Source organism: Schistocerca americana, chromosome 8 (assembly GCF_021461395.2).
Source record: "Schistocerca americana isolate TAMUIC-IGC-003095 chromosome 8, iqSchAmer2.1, whole genome shotgun sequence".
In the NCBI taxonomy this organism is placed as follows: domain Eukaryota; kingdom Metazoa; phylum Arthropoda; class Insecta; order Orthoptera; family Acrididae; genus Schistocerca; species Schistocerca americana.
This window is the reverse complement of record NC_060126.1, coordinates 211985088-212006137: the sequence shown is the minus strand read 5'-3', so window position 1 is coordinate 212006137 and position 21050 is coordinate 211985088. Positions and strand designations below refer to the sequence as shown.

General features: G+C 41.0%; 1 protein-coding gene across 1 annotated transcript in view; it reads right to left on the bottom strand.

Annotated features, from left to right (window-relative positions):
• Window positions 1–8386: 8386 nt before the first annotated feature.
• The window catches only part of LOC124544880 (AP-4 complex subunit beta-1-like), a 43460-nt gene continuing 30796 nt past the window's right edge, over window positions 8387–21050 (bottom strand). Inside the window, exons 6-7 of the mRNA XM_047123603.1 lie at window positions 19580–19897; window positions 8387–8793 (exon numbers count right to left, since the gene is read on the bottom strand). Of these exons, the coding sequence (XP_046979559.1) occupies window positions 8510–8793; window positions 19580–19897 (602 nt within the window). The 3' untranslated portion in view covers window positions 8387–8509. The remainder of the gene's footprint in view (window positions 8794–19579; window positions 19898–21050) is intronic.

Here is a 21050-nt window from a genome sequence, read left to right as displayed (position 1 = left end):
GCCAAAAGCTAAAAGTGAGTGTGTCTTAATCGTGCCTGTGTGCAGCTTGAGGTGTCTTCTTTACAGTAAATAGCAATCTCTCTTTTCCTACATTCTCGCTCTCTCTCTCTCCGTGTGTGTGTGTTTTTCTTAAAGTCAGTGGAATGTGCTTGGCCAGCTGGTACATTCTGGAAGTACATCTTTTAATGCAAGATAAGTGCATTTCAGTCCATCTAGAGTGTATCGATAGCTTACAGACAGCTGATAGGTGCCTGATGGGCTCTCCACTTCATGGAAGGAAAAGGGCAGATCTACATGGATCACTAAGCTAGGATCACCTGACCCAGAAGAAAGCATGACATGACACCACAAGGAATTTCTTGTAAATATATAGGAAAGGCCGAGAAGAATTGTGTGGAAGGAAGGAAAAAGTGAAAGGTAAAGTTTCTAGCCAGTTGCAGTCTGAGGAAGACTTGAAATAAGTCATTTCATGTGTACAGTTAGCTCTTGTCCATGTTATCCAGGACAGGTAATATTCTGCCTCTGATGATTGGTTTGTGGGGCACTCACCTGGGTGGTTATCAGCATTCATACAAATCCCCGACCTTTGCTCAGTCCAAACTCATCACTTTCATGAATGATCATGATGAAATGATGACAATACAAACACCCAGTCATCTCGTATTCTGCCTCTGTTGACCACTCCCGCTCTCCTTTCATCATCGAGATGCATTTGCTTACATGGTACAAGTGCTCCTTTTTGCAGAGCTTTTAAAAATTTGTAGTGTGTGCTACATTTTATTCAGCCATGTTAGATTATACGGAAGTTTACCATGGTTAAAATTTACTTTAGCCGGTCATTATAACAACATACAATTCTCAAGTACGAAGAAAAACAAAGTGGTTCAAACAAGAATAAATGCAGAACCAGTGACAAGTTGTTCTCCATTATCAACATACTGGAATAAATAAAAAGGAAAGACTCAAGGAGTGATATAATTGCACCTATAGATTGAATTATTTATAGCCCTGTGCTGTTACAAATGTGCATCCTGTTAGCATTAAACAGAAGAAAACAGCAAAGGACTTCTATTGTATTTAGCGGAGTTTATAGATTTAAATTAACTCCCCGTACAATAAGGGGTTACACTAACCCTCAGTAAAAATGTAACTAGAATTGGAAGTTCCTTGTGGTACTTCTTAAATCTGTATTCTGACTGCGTAGATGCACGCTTGGCAATGGTTCTGTGCACTATAGTAGATGTTATGCTGTGTTTCAATTCTCTTATTAGGAATTTAATTTCCAATCCCTGTATTACATTCCAAATATAGCAGAATTATGCAAACAATGACAAATTTAAAAATGGCATTGGAAATGAACAAAAATGTACTCAGCGAGGTGCAGCAAGGTCATTGTTCCCCATCCCTCAATTCTCAGAAAAAAAATCTCTGCAAAATAAACTGTCATCTTCCCCACCAGACGAATCAGTTCATTTTCATGTAAAATAACTACACCACACACTGAAAATTTTTTGTTTTATTATAACAAATCAAAAACTTTTTAGCACCTTGGTGTGGTTATTTTTTAGCTGTGCCACACGATTTTAAAAAGATTTTTTAGTATTAAATCGAAATCAGTTAGAGAGGGAAAAAAAAAAAAAACTGAATAGTAGCAAGTTTCTGTCATGCAGTATCAGAATTATTTAATCATTCACCATGAAACTAACAATTGTCAGTATGCAATCCAATGTACAATATTATTCGATTCATTTAGATCTCAGCACAAGGAACTATGGATCAAGTTTAGATTAGTAGAACAGGTCAGACAGATGGGACCCACCATAGTCTAGTCTCTGTAAAGAAAATATTAAGAAACAGCAACCACTGCCCTACAGGTGTAAAACAAAGCATGGGCTCATAGAGGTAACCAAAGAGCATGCTGTTTTCAATTTGTGATAAACTCAGGTGATGAAAGTCATGGGATAACAATATGCACATATGCAGATAGTGGTAGTATTCTGTACCCAAGGTATTAAAGGGCAGTGCTCTGGCAGAGCAGTCATTTGTTCTCAGGTGATTCATGTGAAGAGGTTTCACCTGCGATTATGGCCATACAGTGAGAATTAGCAGATTCCGAGCATGGAATGGTAGTTAGAACTAGACGTATGGGACATTCCATTTTGGAAATCGATAAGAGATTCAATATTCCGTTATCCATAGTGTCAAGTGTGTGCCGAGAATACTAAATTTCAGGTATTATCTCTCACGACGGACAACATAGTGGCCGATGACCTTCACTTAATGACCGAAAATAGCAGTGCTTGCACAGAGCTGTCAGTGCCAACAGACAAGCAACACTGTGTGAAATAAATGTAAAAATCAATGTGGGCCATGGCACATGACAAACTTATCCATTAGGACAGTGTGGTAAAATTTGGCATTAATGGGCTATGGCAGCATATGACTGACGCGAGTACCTTTGCTGACAGCATGACATCACCTGCTGCACCTCTCCTATGATCATGACCATATTGACTGGACCATAGATGACTGGAAAACCCTGCACATATCAGATGAGTCCTAAATTCAGTTGGGAAGAGCTGATGGTAGGGTTTGAGTGTGGTGCAGACCCCACGAAGCCATGGACCCATGTTGTCAACAAGGCACTGTGCAAGCTGGTGGTGTCTCCATAATGGTGTGAGCTGTGTTTACATAGAATGGACTGGGTCTTCTGGTCCAGCTGAACTGATTATTGACCGAAAGTTGTATTCAGCTACTTGGAGACCATTTGCAGCCATTTATGAACTTTATGTTCCCAAACAATGAAGGAATTTTTAAGGAGAACAATGTGCTGTGTCACCTGACCACAATTGTTCGTAACAGGTTTTAAGAACATTCTGGACAATTTGAGCAAATCGTTTGGCCACTCAGATTGCTTGACATGAATCCCATCAAACATTTATGAGATGTAATCAAGAGATCAGCCTTTGCACAAAATCATGCTCCATCAACACTTTTGAAATTATGTATGGCTATAGATGCAGCATGGCTCAGTATTTCTGCAGGGGACTTCCAACTACGTGTTGGGTCCGTGCCACGTTGAGTTGCTGCACTATGTTGAGAGAGGTCTGATGTGATATTAGGAGGTGTCCCATAACTTTTGTCACATAAATATGTTTAAGAAGGATCCAGCCCTTTACTAGCAGATTGTTTATGTTAACACCTCTTCGTCCCACTAATGCAGTGGAGAATTCCCAGCATAACAGATGTTTGACAACAATGATTGTCCTCTTTGCTCTGGATGTAGTAATTAATCATCCATTTCATTTCCTATTTTATTGTGTTTTTGATGAAAAATTCTGTGCAATTGTCACTCAAAATGTGACATTGAGTAAGTAAGTACTATATATTCAACCCAGCAGAGTTGATACACACACAAGCTACAAATACTCACATCCCCTATACCTAACTTACAGCTAACATGTTTATCTTCTTTATGTTTAAAGTTGTCTGGAGAGTTAGTGTACTGTGTTACTTTTATTTGTCATTTGAGTTGCACATGGCCAGAGCAAACTTCAGTTATAAGAGCTTAAGAAAATTTGCTCATATTTGTTTGTATTTGTTTATATTATCTCATAGGAGTATTTAAAAATTCTTGCTTTAGGAATACTGGGGGAAAAAAAGGCCTGGGATTGGTTCGTTCACTTTGAGGTAAGAAGTGTGATTTGTGCCACTGTTTTGTAGTTACCTTTTCTGTAATTAACATATACTTCCATTTTAAGCTAGCCATGATGAATATGTAATGCATAGATGTTATAGTAAACTGCTATTATAATGGTTATGCACTTTATTGCTCCTTAAGTTGTGTGCTGCTTGAGCTGTTGTCTCTTGGCTAAATTTTCCACCCTTTTGTTTGTTTTGTGACATAGGTATTTGCAACCATAAGTTTCTACTCTGTTTCACACTAGGTAGCTTCAAAACTAGGCAGTTCTTAAAATATGAAGTTGAATTTTTATAATATCACTGTTAATCAGCTCCAAGACGCCATCCAAGGACGCCAAAATTTGATACTCTGTCTGTCTTTCCATTGAATGTTCTCTGCGTAGTATGCCAGTGACAGGAGCACTAGTCAGACCACATTCATTACCATTTGTGATCTGCATACAGAGACTTTGATTTTCACATATTTTCCTGTAACAGCTTGTGACCTGATTCTTTGCTTTTACTGGAGAAACTCACGAGAACCAGGTCTCATATGGTGAAATATGAGACACAAAATGGCTGGCATATACATTTTTTGTGCACAAAATTATCCTGGAAAACCAGGGTATTTGTTTATGGAGGAAAGACAAAGGAACTGCTGAATTTTGAAAATAGTAAGCAGTAACAAAGAGATAATGGCTAGAAATTATCAGTGGGAATGACATTCCACTATCAGAATTTTCCAACAGTGAATAACAGAGTATTTTACCAATGTGATCCCAGAAGAGCCCTACAGCATCAATTTGAAAATTGCCAGAAAACTACTAATGGTACTCAGCAGTGGGGCAGACTGCTAAAACTGCGAGACAGTACTTTTGGTAAAAAGGATAAATACATGTGCATCATATCACCTAAACAGCAAATAATGATATTACTGATGCCATCATGGGGTAGGTGCATAATTTGCAAGATGTTGGATGGAGCTCACCATTGAAGTCATTAATCACTAGTTCCCACAATAATCACAGCCTAAAGGTTTGCAGGAGAGGAAAAGGATGGACTGCCAATTTGACATTTATCATATGAGGTAGTGACCCATGTAAAAAGCAGAGGGAAGGAAAGAAAACATCAAGAAGTAAGGAACTGCAATGAGGTAGGTGATATGTGATCATCCGAAGAAGCTGGAGACCATTTCTGGGTCTAGTAGAGAGAGAGAGAGAGAGAGAGAGAGAGAGAGAGAGAGAGAGACCACCCTATGAACTTGTCCAGATCATTCATTCCAACCAGATTCGCAACTCTGCTACTAGTCACTATCCATCCTGGGAATAAACTAGGCAGATCATGGGCATTAGAAGTTTAAACAGCATCCGGGATCCCCAGCGATTTCGGGGACACCTTAGACTTTGTCCAAGATGCTCCACAATACTTCAGCTGTGCAAAACCTGCGAACTATAACCAGCACACCTTCTAGATTTTTTCTAGACAGTGGCCAATTTTCCTTGCATCCATTCAAAACAAGCACAGCCCCTAGTCACTGTCTTATTTACAGCTACAAGATAATATGAAAGAAGGTACAAACATTACCAGAAACTTGCTCAAGAACACAGTGAGAGCGGTATAAGACTAGCTGCATGTGGTGTTGGACTATACGTACTGCTAGTCTTTGCATTACCTATTACCAATATACACAAAACGTTTCTTGTAAGGGCTGTAAAGCATTCAATACAACACATTTGACATGCTTACCAATACCTTCTACTGTTTGTGATAAATTTATTATGCAATCATTAGGTTAATATAAAAAGTTTTTACTGAGAAATTTTATCAAGAGTATAGATTATTCCAGCCAAGTTATGTTTTAGTTTTTCATGTGCATCTGTACTTGAAATTCAATGAAAAATTAATTTAAAGTTTTGAAAAGAGAAGGGAGACTAGTCAACAGTGATGTCATTAGAGATGGAACACCAGCTATGATCAGTCAAGGATAGGGCAGGAAGTAGGCTCTTTTTAATATCAAAGGAACCATCCAGACACATCTTAAACAGTTTAAGGACACCACAAAGAATTAAAAACTGGATGGCTGAGCAATGATTTGAGACCCTCTCATCACAAATGCATATCAAACTGTTTTAACAATTGCTTTGCCTCATTAGACTTTTAGTAGGAATAATGAAAATATGTTTTTATCCACCATCTATCAATTCCCTCATGCCCTAAACTAACCCAAACTCATGACATAAAAGCTAAGTTTCCTTGAAAAATGCAATCTGATTCCCATAACTTTACGCGAGACAAGTCTGTAGGATCCAGGAAGTTTACAATTAAAAAATCGGGCATTCGGAATATTCAGTCAACTTGCAGAAAAGCATTTCACATTAGATTAAATCTGCTTTTTTATTCATATTGAAATACATGAAATGGCTATCAAGTCCATATTTAATATGTTAAAACGTTATCATTCAAAGTTCACTGTCTGTATAACAAATATACACTCAAAAGGCAGCCAGAATTTTTGTAAGTCCGACCCGACTAATTTTCATGTTCTACCAGTCACAGGCCCACAATTATTGATGAGTTAAACATTCAGTTGTTTCAGTGGTCTTCGTACAGAGCATGAAACACGCCACGCAGCATTGTTACTACGACCAGAAAGTTCACACGCTCATGTCTCTCAAACTATTTAATTTACACAAACCAAACTTTCATTAAAATTTTCGTAACTCCAGTCACTTCAGTCATGATATGTTTGGACCAAAATTAGCTCACTATTTCCTCGTCTTACAGAGTATTTTCAAGGAGTGATCTGATATCGTATTATCCGTAGACCGGCTAGCAAATGACTCCTCGAGGTACACTCCTATCTGCCCACGTCCCTATTCGAGTGGGAACAGCTTAATTCTGATTGGCTGTTGATCTAAACGACCAATCAGAATGTTCCTTACAGATCGTTCTTGCAGCAAATTTTGCCTTATCCAGTCACTAATTTGATAGTAATTAATGTCAGCAAAACTTCAATTTCTTGTATACTGTTTAATCAAAATAGACGAAGTGTAAAATATTCTTCAAATTGATAAATAAACTTATTTCGCCTCTCACTTCCATTCTGGCAGCTTTTATACAAAAGCAAGCACACACTGATACACGTCACCTGAATCCCAGTTACAACATAACTTTCCCATGGTTCGTTTCTACTAGGTTTTACGAAAAATTAAATATTGAATTTTAACGTATGTCCCACATACACTCTCTCAATCATTCTCATACACTCACATGGCAAAATATAATCAAATAATTTTGACCGATTTTTTTATTATGCAATGCACAGAGACTCAAGTTTAAAAACAAAATTCTAATTAATTGATTTTTATGCACTGATAACTTTGGAATGGCTTCAAACGATAGTGAAAGTCAATCTGTTATTGTTCCTAACTTGATTTTTAAAAAACCAAGCATAGGTTTTAGGAGTTTTAGGTACTTCTCTTTATCTACAGAATTATAACAAATAAAAATCTGAAATTCTGATAGCGTCATTCCATTAATAACAAAAGGCTGTGTACAAATTTGAGAAAAATCAGATAATAACTAATATGGATTATTTAGATTCGTAGAGAGTATGAATCTTTGTATCGACTGAATGTTATGCAATGCAGTTCTCACGGCAGGCAGTGCTGTGAGCATACTAGACAGCTGCATGGCTTACTGCAATGAGTGCCATCTCGTAATAAGTTGCTGCGTTACACAGGGTGAGTGCACCAAAGTGGACTACAATACATTGGATGGGTCTGAACACCTGCAAACCGCTGTAATCTAGTAATTGCACTGGCAAGGTCTATAGAAGACTACTTCTTCCATAAGAGAAGAAAGCAGGTATTGCCTGATGCACTGCACTTAGCAGCTAGCAAACAGCCTGGACATCTTGCAATGGTGTCAGTCCAATATGCTTGATATGTTCACTTAAGAAAACACACTACAAGAATGTGACTCAGTATAAATAACTAATGTCTAATTTAATACAAACTTTGACGCATTCTTTTATACTCCCCAAATCCTCTGTGTCAACCTTATAAATATGGCAGGAAGAGAACCCCTTAGCACTGAAAGTAGTTGCTGTTTCCTGATGACATGATTGTACACAGCAACTATACAGCTTCGTCGCAGAGCCAAACGGGGTTAGGCGACACATACAGCAGAATGATGGCAACACAGGCTGGCAACAACTTACAATTATTTGCCAACAGAAACTTAACATTACTTTACTTTAGTATGAAGATCATGTGACCCTTTGTTCAAGCAACACAGTTTTCCTCTGCCTGCAGCAATCTCTGTCATTCCAAGGGTGCGGTTGACTTTGATCTGTAAGTGTATCTGCATTTTATTTTTTGCTCACACCAGTAACAATTTCACAAGCTGAATTACATTAATTACTTTCTTAGTTTCAATTTGATCAGGATTAAATAAATCAATCCATACAATTAAAGTTTCAAATATTATGATACATAGTTTTATATTTGAAAGCTAGTTTTATATTTGAAAGCACTGGCAAATACCATGCTTGTTTATAGTTTGGATCCACTGAAGTGAAGTAAAGTTTAATTTCTGAGGAAAAAACGAGGAATAAATGTGCATAAGAGATGTAGGAGTTCCCAGAGTAACTGAACACAAGACGAAAAAGAGAACAAAATAAGACAAAACACACTTCCACTGCTTTCATAAATCATTAAAAACAGTTTATTTACATATCACAGCTCACAAGAAAGAAACAAATCACAACCACTTATCTTAGCAATGGTGAGAGTTAATTTTTACATATTTCTCTTATGCAACAACTTCAAGAAATTGCCTCTCTTTTATCCAGGCCAAGTAGTGTCCTCACAAGCTGTGGATCAGCCTTCAGCATGTTGTAAAATTTAAGTGCTCTCCATCTGAGCTCTGAGAACTCATCCCTATCCAAGATACAAGCCTCCATGAGCTCTCCTAAGATATGCTGCACCCTTGCTGGCATTTTCATAAAAAGTTTGAGTGTAGCACTCAGGAGGAGGTGACATATCCCCTCATCCGTGTAACAGTTGAATCTATCAACAAGAGACTCTAGCACATGTACTGCTTGGTCACCTGCGAAGAGATATTAGAAAATTAGTATGTACTGCAGCCTCTTTTTTTCAATCTGAAAGATTATCAATGTTAAAGAAATTTATAATGTAGTTCTGAAGTAAGTATAAGAACTAAGATAATCCTTTAATAGCTACTTTTAGCAAACTTCATCTTCAACTGAAATAGCCCACTCTAATGCATGTGCACAATTATACAATCAGGTCTTCAAGTCCATGCAATACTGCAGAATTAGTATGATATCTTGCCTCTCTTTGGCATTGCTCACTGACTGTAAAGTTGGGGAAGCCAATGCGTATAATACCTTGTAGATGCAAACAGTATCAAATGAAAGAGCTTAACATTAACTTTTCAATATTCAGTACCAAATGTGACATTCTCTTGTTTGTTGTGAGTCGTAAAACAATCAGTCCACAGGGTGCCCAAACAGCAATTATGTGGGCAGAATTAAGTTGGAGAAAACAATATAAAATCTCATATTGGCATTTGTACTATGAAGCGTATCCGTGTGAGGCGGATATCAGCAAATGTGTCAGAACCCCGGGAGAGAAATGGGCGAAACCACAAGGTGGAAGGGCCATCTGCAGGACAGAATGTGATAAGAAGCAGTAGTCAAGTTAAACATGGCTGACCAGCAGTGGACAAGATGCAGACAAGGAAAAGATCAAAGCAGCGACCGGCCGAGACAGACGCAGTAACAGGGAGGTAACTGATTTTGTGACTTTTACGAGTTTCTAACCAGGAGTGAATTATATAATTTCATCTGTGTGCTTTGAGTTTAGTTTCTTAAGTTTGTGTTAATTTAATAAGTAATAGCCACTGTTCTCACATTTTCATTTGTGCTGGGATGTGAACCGATTTTGTAACATATTACAAAATCCTAATCAGGGCGAATTATTTAGTCTCACCCAAGTGTTTCGACAGCTAGGTTTTTGAATCTCTGTGTATATCTAATTTATTAGACACAGTTCCTGCATTTTCATCAGGGTCTACAGTAGAGTTCTGCAGCATGTGCTGATGGTCTATTTATCTCGGTATTTTGGTTTTCCATGGTCTTTAGTATAGATAGGGACTGCGATTGTTGTGTGTGGATGTGAGCCGAGTTCGTGGCACTTCGCTCTCAGCTCCAGGCTGTGACGGCTTCGGTTACACAGCTTGAAGCTACAGTGGATGGGCACCATTGTTGTGGGCCAGCTGTGGGGGTCCAACAGATGTCCAGCACATCAGAGTCCTCCGATCGGTCCTCACTGGTGGCCTGCCCAGTTACTGATTGCACTGACATTGATCATTCACCTGTGGTCAAGTGGGAGGTTCAAAATGGTTCAAATGGCTCTGAGCACTATGGGACTTAACATCTATGGTCATCAGTCCCCTAGAACTTAGAACTACTTAAACCTAACTAACCTAAGGACATCACACAACACCCAGTCATCACAAGGCAGAGAAAATCCCTGACCCCGCTGGGAATTGAACCTGGGAACCCGCGCGCGGGAAGCGAGAACGCTACCGCACGACCACGAGCAGCGGACCAAGTGGGAGGTCACACCGGGGCATGGCAGGTGGCGAAAGACTTTGCAGGGGGCCGCACGTAAGGCCTTCCCAGTTGGTCTGACAAACAGGTTCCAAGCGCTGTCTGTGGCTGACACTGTCGCTCAGCCAGATGCAGTCGCCTGTCCTGTTTCAGAGGAAATCAGCCTGCAAGATCTGGGCAATTGCAGAGGGTGGGATTATTGATAGTTGGGAGCTCCAACATTAGGCACATTATGGGGCCCCTTAGGGATATGGCTGCCAACAAGGGGGAAAACGCCAATGTGCACTCTGTGTGCAGACCAGGTGGAGTCATTCCGGATGTGAACTGCGTCCTTCCAGATGCCATGAAGAACACAGGGTGCACCCAACTGCAAGTTGTGACTGATGTCAGTACCAATGACGTGTGTCACTTTGGATCAGAAGAGATTCTCTCTGGTTTCAAGCAGCTAACAAAAGTGGTAAAGGCTGCCAGTCTTGGAAGATGAAAGCAGACCTGACCATTTGCTGCATAGTCGACAGGACTGATTGCGGACCTTTGGTACAGAGCTGAGAGGAGGGTCTGAATCAGAGGCTAAGATGGTTTTGCGACCGTGTAGGCTGCAGATTCCTCGACTTGTGCCATAGCATGGTTGGGTTTCAAGTTCCGCTGAATAGGTCACGAGTCCCTATGTGCAGGAGGTGGCTACACAAGTATCAGGGGCTGTGTGGCATGGACTGGACGGTTTTTTAGGTTAGAGGGTCTCGGGAAAACATAAAAAGGGCTTCAGTCACAAAGGGTGCATGCCGAACACAGGAAGAACGTAGATACAGCAACCATCAGTATAACAGTTGTAAACTGTCGTACCTGTGTTGGGAAAGTACCAGAGCTCCAAGTGCTAATAGAAAAGCACTGATGCTCAAATTGTTATAGGCACTGAAAGCTGGCTAAAGCTGGATGTAAGTTCAGCCAAAATTTTTGTGAAGAACCTAACGGTGTCCCGAAAAGATAGGCTAAACATACTTGGTGGTGGTGTGTTTGTTGCTGTTAATAGTTGTTTATCTTGTCGTGAAATTGAAGTAGATAGTTCTTGTGAGTTAGTATACGCAGAGGTCACTCTTGGCAGCCGGAATATGATAATAATTGGATCCTTTTACCGACCTCCCAATTCAGATGATACAATTGCTGAAAGGCTCAAAGAAAACTTGAGTTTGATTTCAAACACGTACCTGACTCACACAATTATAATTGGTGGTGACTTTAATTTACCCTTGATATGTGGGTGATAATACATGTTTAATTCCGGAGGTACACATAAAACATCATCTGAAATTGTGCTAAATGCATTCTCTGAAAATTATTTTGAGCAGTTAGTTCATGAGCCCATGCGAATAGTAAATGGTTGTGAAAACACACTTTACCTCTTTTCAACAAATAATCCTGAGTTAATAATAAGCATAAAAATGGATATGGGGATTAGTAACACAGGGTTGTTGTAGTGAGACTGAATATTGTAACCTCCAAATCCTCCAAAAATTAACAAAAAATATACCTCTACAAAAAAGCAGATAATTCACTTGATGCCTTCCTGAGAGAGAATCTCCATTCTTTCCAAATTAACAATGTAAGTGTAGACCAGATGTGGCATGAATTGAAAGAAATAGTATTGACAGCAACTGAGAGATTTATATCCAATAAATTAATGAATGACAGACCTGATTCCCATGGTACACAAAACAGGTCAAAACACTGTTGCAGAAACAATAAAAAACATGCCAAATTTAAACAGATGCAAAATCTCCAAGATTGACAAGCTTTTACAGAAGCTAGAAACTTAGTGCGGAATGCAATGTGAGATGTTTATAGTTTCCACAATGAAACTTTGTCTCGAAACCTGGCAGAAAATCCAAAGAGATTTTAGTTTTATGTGAAATATGCTAGTGGCAAGGCAAAATCAATGCCTTTTCTGCATGACAGCAAGGGAGATACTATTGAAGACAATGCTGCCAAAGCAGAGTTACTAAACACAACCTACCAAAATTCCTCCATCAAAGAAGATGAAGTAAATATTCCAGAATTCGAATCAAGAACAGCTGCCAACATGAGTAACATAGAAGTAGATATCCTTGGAGAAGTGAAACAACTTAAATCACTAAGTAAAAGTACGTCTCCTGGTCCAATTAGGTTCCTTTCAGAGTATGCTGATGCTATAGCTCCATACTTAACAATCATATGCAACCGTTAGGTTGACGAAAGATCTGTACACAAAGACTCTAAAGTTGCACAGGTCACACCAACACTCAAGAAAGGTAGTCGGAGTAATTCCTTAAATTAGAGACCCATATCATTAATGTCAATATGCAGCAGGATTTTGGAACATATATTGTGTTCAAACATTACGAATTACCTCGAAGAGAACGGTCTATTGACTCAACATGGGCGGTCTATTGACTCAACATGGATTTAGAAAACATCATTTTTGTGAAACGCAACTAGCTCTTTATTTGCACGAAGTGTTGACTGCTATTGACAAGGGATTTCATAGCAATTCCATGTTTCTGGATTTCTGGAAGGCTTCTGACACTGTACCACACAAGCAGCTTGTAGTGAAGTTGCATGCTTATTGAATATCATCACAGTTATGTGACTGGATTCAAGATTTCCAGTCAGAGGGGTCACAACTCATAGTAATTCATGCAAAGTCATTGAGTAAAACAGAAGTGATTTCTGGCATTCCCAAGGTAGTGATGTAGACCCTATGCTGTTCCTTACTTATATAAAGGTTTGGGAGGCAATCTGAGTAGCCGTCTTAGGCTGTCTGCACATGATGCTATCGTTTATCAACTAGCAAAGCCATCAGAAGATCAAAACAAATCGCAAAACAATTTAGAAAAGATACGTGTACGGCGCAAAAATTGGCAGTTGACTCAAAATGATGAAAAGTGTGAGGTGATCCACTCGAGTGCTAAAAGGAATCCGTTAAACTTCGGTTACACGATAAATCAGTCAAATATAAAGGCCATAAATTCAACTAAATACCTAAGAATTACAATTACGAAGAACTTAAATTGGAAGGAAAACACAGGAAATGTTGTGGGGGAGGCAAACTAAGGACTATGTTTTATTGGCAGGACACTTAGAAAATGTAACATACCTACTAAAGAGACTGCCTATGCAACACTTGTCCGTCCCCTTGTAGAATACTGCTGCACTGTGTGGTATCCCTACCAGATAGGATTGACAGAGTACGACGACAAAGCTCAACTCAAAGAAGGGCAGCACATTTTGTATTATTGCGAAATAGGGGAGAGAGAGTCACTGAAATGATACAGGATTTGGGATGGACATCATTAAAACAAAGGCATTTTTCGCTGCAGAGGAAACTTCTCAAGAAATTCCAATCACCAAATTTCTCCTCCAAGTGTGAAAATATTTTGTTGATGCTGACCTATATAGGGAGCAACGATCAAGATAAAATAAGGAAAATTAGAGCTTACCCGGAAAGACATAGGTGTTCATTCTTTCTGCACGCTATGAGATTGGAATAACAGAGAATTGTGAAGGTGTTTCGATGAACCCTCTGCCGGATACTTAAATGTGATTCGCAGAGTATCGATGTAGATGTAGAACCTATGCAACAATGAGGGGATAAGGTGAGAACCTTTGTCAAAACAATGTCAACAGGCCAAGAACACAGAGACACACAATCCAAAACATGATCAGACAGAAGAATCAAGTGCCAAAGCTCTTCACCTGCATGCTGCGGGAAGGTAGGGTGTCTGCCGGCATCCGTCAGGACATCACTGGTGATGGGTGTGCCAGGTATTTTCACTGATCTGCATGTACACAGAAGGTATCACCTCACCAGTGCAACAGTGGGGAGTTGTATGTAGCCATCATGGGTGACAGCCATGGTGCTACACAGTCACCAAAATGCAGTGGCTAGACGAGGGGGCTGGGGGTGGGGGGGGGGGTGGGGGGGGGGGGGGGAGGGGAGAGGTGGGTGGCCATGGAGGCACCACCTTTCAAGACCAAAGCTGGTTGTGATAGCGGCACTCTGATTCTGCACGAGTGGGCCCACACAGTCATGCTAGGTGCATAATACGGGGAGGGAGGAGAGCGGTGTCAGACGATCAAGCACAGCCTCCAGTTGGTGCCCATGGAGGAGCTTGGTCCAATAAGTGCTCGAAAACAAGGTGAGAACCAATGTAGTGGTAGTGGACTCATCAGTTTTTTTCAGTTGCTGCTTGTAAGTTCAAATGAGATGTTTTGCTTTACCATTTGAGAAAGGATGGAACAGAGGGCTGCAAATATGTTTTATGCCACTGGCCCCCAAGAAATCTTGGAAGATGCACTCTGTGAATTGTGGCCCCTTGTTGGAGACCAATGTGCGAAGGAACCCTTTGATGGCCAAAACCTGGATTAAGACAGTGAGGGTGATGTTAGTCATGGAGGATGCCATATGGACAACACAGGGGCACTTGAAGTAAGCATCCATAATGAAAAGCCACATCAATCTCAAAAATTGGCCTTCAAAATCAAGATGTATGCAGTCTTAGGTGAGGCAGGAGTAGGTTAGGTGGCCAAAGATTGTGGTGGTGCTGGGCACACACCGTACAGTCACAGACCATTCTTTTGACGGCACTGGTGATTTCTGGCCAGTATATATGACAGGAAGCTAGCACCTTGTTGTGGGATATCCCTCAATGTTGTTGGTGCAGCAAGCTGAACACCAATTGGCACAATTCTGCTGGGATGATCATTTCTCTGTGTCCAAAAGATTGACATCATCTACAACCAAGAGCCTGTCAGAAATAAGGTTCCAGGAGGAGCTTGGTCACCAGCCAGCAGCTGAGATAAGCTGGCCAGCCATGGGTCACATAGTGGAGGACCTGCCACACGGTGGGGTCCCAGCACACGGCAGCAGCGACATGAGTAGCAGTAATGGAAAAACCATCAAACTTATGTTGTCGCATGGTATTGATATGGGAGCAGAGGACCTCCAGTTGGTCAAAACCATGGTGTGGTCTAGTGCATAGAAACAACAATGTCTGTATTGGAATGCTGCAACATGGGCTTATACAAGATGATATAATTGTATGCAATCAAAAATAATGCCCAGCGTTGGAGGCTTTCGGCTATCCTCTCTGGGAGATTGGAGCACAGCCTCAATAATGCTGGCAGTCACTTGTGATCTGTAATTAGAAAGAGCTTCATCCCAAAAAAGATTGACATGACAGTTTGTAATGGCAAATACTTCCAATGCTTCCCATTTTGATCAGGGAATAGTTTCACCCTGCAGGCATCAATATCTTGGATGTGTATGTTACAGGCTGTTCAGATCTATCCCTGTTCCTGTGTGCCAAGACTATTCAAATGCCTTAGGCGCCTGCCACAACCAACGGCCAAATGGGAGAGAAAGACTTGAGGCAAGGGATGAATTTCAGCACGGTTTTCAATGGGTAAAAGCTCTGTTGCAGCCAGGAACCCAGTTATAAGGCACGCTATTCTTATGCAACTGATTGAGAGGTTGTGCAGGGTAAGAACTTAGAATAATAGCAGATTTTGCCAGAAAACACCTGTAAATGAGGGAAGTTGGGTGAGGTAGGGGATCTATTGTGGTGACATTCTGATCAATGCGCCTAATTCTCTCACTCTTTGATGAGCCAATGACCCAAACACAATTTCTGGCTTTAAAAAAACCTGCACTTCTTGAAACAACAATGCAGGCCTGTGTCCTACAGGTTCGTATAAAGGGTATGCAAGTTTTGCAAGTGGTGCTGGTGAGAGGCTCTCATCACAGTGAGATCAAAGTAATTCATGCATGCCAATATATGGTGCATCAGCTGTTCCAGAAACATTTGGAAAATTTCTGGGGTCGAGGCAAAGCCAAATGTAAGTCACTTGTACTTATATAATCCAAAAGACTTATTAATGACAGTGTTCTGTGATTCTTTATCTAAGGGTAATGGGAGGTAAACCTTGGTGAGGTCTATGTTGTAGTAGTATTCCCCTCCAGCGTATCTGCTGAGGTGGTCTTCCGACCGGGAAAGAGGAGAAGTTTCCATTTGCCATTGGACATTGATGGTTGCCTTGAAATCTCCACAAAATTGAAGAGAACCATTGTGCTTTCTGATGATGACTAGCTGAGTGGCCCATGTGTTGGATGTCAGAGGTGTGATAACCCCAGCAGCCTGGAGATGATCTAGCTCCTGCTTCACAGAAGCATGTAAGGTAACCAGAATTGATCTGGTGTGGTAAAAATTAGGTGTGGCATCTGGCTGAAGGATCATATGCACCTGAAAGTCTGAAGCAGATCTAAAATATGGCTGAAATACAAATGCAGTGCAGAGATCATCCTGTTCCTGGAAAGGGACTGTGGTTGACACTACTTTGACTTCATCATAGATAGAAAAAACATTTAATGTTAAGGCATAGAGGCCAAAAATATTGGTAGCAGGCAGGTGGTCAATGACAAACTTTGTTGGCTGTAGTGATCAAGAACTACCCACAAAGAAGAATAGAAATACCATTGTAGGCAACCAAATACCATGAGGGTAGGGACACCTTGGGCAAGACCAGTTATGGAAACATGACCTAATTAACCAAAAAAACAGTGACCCTTGCACCCACCTCATGGAACAGGATGGGAGTAGGTTATGTGGCTTCTTCACACTGAGCAGAGGTGCCTTGCTTTACCACAGTGCACACAGAACAGGAATTTCTGGATAAAAATTGGGAGTGGGCCTCAGAGACACCACTCGTGTAAGATGGTAAGGATGTGGTGTCGCCATGTAGTGTCATAAGCCTTCTGCAGGCCGAAGAAGATGGCTATAAGGTGGTGACATTGGGCAAAAGATGTTTGGATGGCAGACTCCAGATAAACCAAATTATCAGTAACGGAATAGACTTGGCGAAAACCAGCCAGGGACAAAGCCAGAAGACTCCAAGATTCAAGGAGCCAACACAGCCACCACTTGACCATGCATTCAAGCAACTTACAGAGAAAATTGGCGAGACTAATTGGGCAATAACTGTGTGTCTCCAGAGGATGCTTACCCAGTTTCAGTACTGGGATGATAATGCTTCCTTACCATTGGGATGGGAACTGATTCTCACTCCACATGTAGTTAAAGGCGGCAAGGATATGATGTTGACAATCCATTGATAGGTGTTTGATCATTTGGTTGTGGACACGGTCCGACCCTGGAGCTATATCAGTGCAGTGGGCTAGATCACTGATGAATTCCACGAATTCTCACTCGCTGAATGGAGCATTTATGACTCCAGTTGGTGAAGTAGAAGATAACTGCTTTCACTCCACCCGCTGTTTTGGGACACGAAAGGCAGGTCCATAATTCTTAGTCACAGAGGCTCGAGCACAATGCACAACAAAATGTTTGGCGACAGCGTCTGGGTCAGTGTAGACAGCGCCATTCAAGGTACTACCAGGTAAACCTGCAGGTGCCTGGTATCCACAGAGATGTATGATCTTTGCCCAAACTTGCAAAGGGAAGGTATGTGGTCCGACACTTGAAACATACCGTTCACAGCATTCTTTTCTCCCTCATTTTATTAGATGGCGGACCCGGGCACAGTACCTCTTAAAGGCAATGAGATGCTCCATCGATGGGTTCTGCTTATGGCACTGGAAAGCCCGCATATGATATTTAATGGCCTCTGCAATTTCTGATGACCACCAAGCTACAGTCTTTCATCAGGGCGGGCCCAAGGAACAGGGGATTGCCAAAGCAGTTGCCGAATGAATCACTGTAGTTGGTTGTATTCTGGACTGCCTCATTGGTATCTCCATGCAGTGGGGAGCCAAGGGCAACAAGAGAGGTGGAATCACCCCAGTCAACACTGTTGAGAGTCCGTCTGGGCAGGAATCCATGGAAGTAACACTGATGTAGGAACAGGAAGATTGGAAAGTGGTCACTACCACACAGGTCACCACGGATTCTCCACTGTATGGATGGGAGAAGACAAGGGCTGCAAACCATACGGTTTCACATCGCATTGATATACCATCTTCTTGAACTTTTCATGCAATAAATCACCCTCAAAGTCCAAGATGAAGGCACCGGTAGTAACCCCATTGTTCTTTTGCCCTCTATGTACATGACAAAGTGTACAACCGTTGCCCCAAGTTGGTGCATAGCTCATCATCAGATCGCTAGAGCAGGTCTCAGTGGAAAATGATGATCTGAACCATATTTAGACTATTATGGGGAGTGACTGTCACCAGTATGTCAACCAGCTTGTTACAAGGGAGCAGTGCCTGTGACTGGTCAGGGAATGCTGTTTTGATCAAAACTGACCCAATTTCATTCTAGGATGGCTGGCGCTCCTCAAAACTTGCCTTTTGAGTTCTCCACAAAGAATAAGGGCTTTGTAGCCAAGAAGGAATCCCGTTAGTCCTTGTGCAAATTAGGTATTGGGTGGAGTATTTTTCTGCTTGCTGCTTAGACCTATGTTCCTCCCAATGTGTAGCCACATAAGGGAACATTTTAGGGTCTGCATTGAAAGAGGACTTTTCTTCCATAGAGATTTCTGGGGCTGTATGGCCACCAGTGGGACATTATGCTATGTTTTGCTGCTGTTGGCATTACACTGTATTTTTCTGACCAATAATATTTATCTTCTGTTCATTTCACTTCACTGACTGCTACTGCACCTAGTTTTAGCCTTTGCATTTCCCTTTTACATTTTCTAACTACCCTAGCACATCTGGACTTCTGACTTTTCACACTCCAGCTTGTAGAATGTTACCCTATCGGTTTATCAATATTTCTTTCATGGTCACATCACCTTTGGCACTCCCCTCCTACATATGCAAATGAGGGACTGACCTGGAATATTTTTCCGGTGGCGAGATCATTATGACACTTACCCAGTTACAGGCCACATTTCCCAAGTCTACACATTACATGTCTTTAATGCACTGGTTTCTATTACCTTCCACATTCTCAAGCCATTGATCATTTCTGATTCCTCTGCAGTTTCACACCAAAAGTGCGAGGACATGTCCTGAGCCTCTATCCACTCCTCCAACATGTTCTGATAAGTCCATTAGCAGAATTAGGGTGTTTATGTATACATGAACTGTTTGACCATAATAGCTGATGATTTTTCTCAAAATAAAATTAATGACTTGGATCAAACCCGGGATCCAGGACCTTTTGTTTTAAAGCCAATGATACAACCCTTACACAACAGCAATTATGTAGATTTTATCTACATCAGTCTACTACAAGCAGTAGTATTTTACTTCATACTCACCAAGAAGTTCTCCATATGCCCCTAACAAGACAGGCAGAATGGGTGGAGGAGACTCTTTTATTGTATTGGTAACATCTATGACCTTACAGAGGAGGTCACTTATATCTTCTTGTGGGAAGTTATCTAAGCTGACATCCTGTAGACCATCCAGAACTGCGGCAGTAACATCGTGGTGCACTGTGTTGCGCACCAACAGTGAAGTGGATGCCGTGAGGAAGGTAGACGCAGAGGAGCGAGCCGCACACGCACACAGACATCGGGCTGCAGCCGTTGCCACTGGTCCTCCTGCTGTGCACTGCTCTCGTAGAACTGCTGCTACTGAACAACCACACAACAGTGGCACGAATATTAGTTTTGTATACAATGCAAAATCTATACTCAACATGTACATAAAAAATCCTTATAACATAAATGCAACAAAAAGGCATTGCAAGAATGAGTCTTATCTTTATGGAGGAGTGGAAAACCTACTATGAAAATCTCCTAATGGAGAAAAGCGTACAATTCACAGTTGACTGCCGAACAAATCCTGCTAACTCAACACAAAGCGAACAACAAACACTAGTGGACTCAGCAGATGTAAGTAAATCTCTCTAACAAATGAGACATGAGAAACCTTCAGGCTTGGGAAAGGTGCCTATAGAATCATCAATGTTTAAATAGTGAGGAACTGCCAAATTAATTTTAAAAAAGCAATTATTTCACCCATATTTAAAACCAGAAGCCAACTACTGTGTGAACTATAGGGCAATCAGCTTTATTTGTGCAACTGCTCGATTGTATGGTAAAGTAATAAAGAATAAAATAGAAGCACAAATAACAGAGTTAGAGGAGCAAAATGTGTTTAAAGTGGTATGTTCATATACAGATGGCACAGTCACTGACCACACCCCTTGAGGCTAAGACACCACTGGTAGACAACACCCTAAGCAATTACCTTACTGCAGTAGTTGTTTGTAGCACACACCAGCAGTGCTACTTTCAAAGGGAAAAGTGCACAGACTGGAAAAAATGGACACAAAGCTGAAGTGTTTAGATTGTCCTTCAACATGAATGTCAACTGTGCCCAAATAGATTCCAGGGATTCTGATTCAGTGTCCATGGTTCTAACATGTTCTATATCAAGGCAACCCCTATCTCAAATAGCTTATAACATTGGAAGTGGTTATCAACACCATCCTAGTTGTTTCTCTAATTGATAATGGATTTTCAACAACTACGGTCAATTGTGACATGTATCGCTCTGCCTTATGAACTTTTTATAAGCAGTGAAAATGCTGTGCGAATGATACCATCAAGGTGATGGTCATTCCAGCACTCAGGTTTAGTGCCAAGCAACCTCCCTGACAGCCTACGCCATCTTGGTCAATACAAAGGAAACTACAAACATTTTGAGGTTGGAGCTCTTCAGTGCCCTTGGTTTTGAAGTCCATGATTTAATGAATAGCATCTAACTCTTCATCTCCAGTTC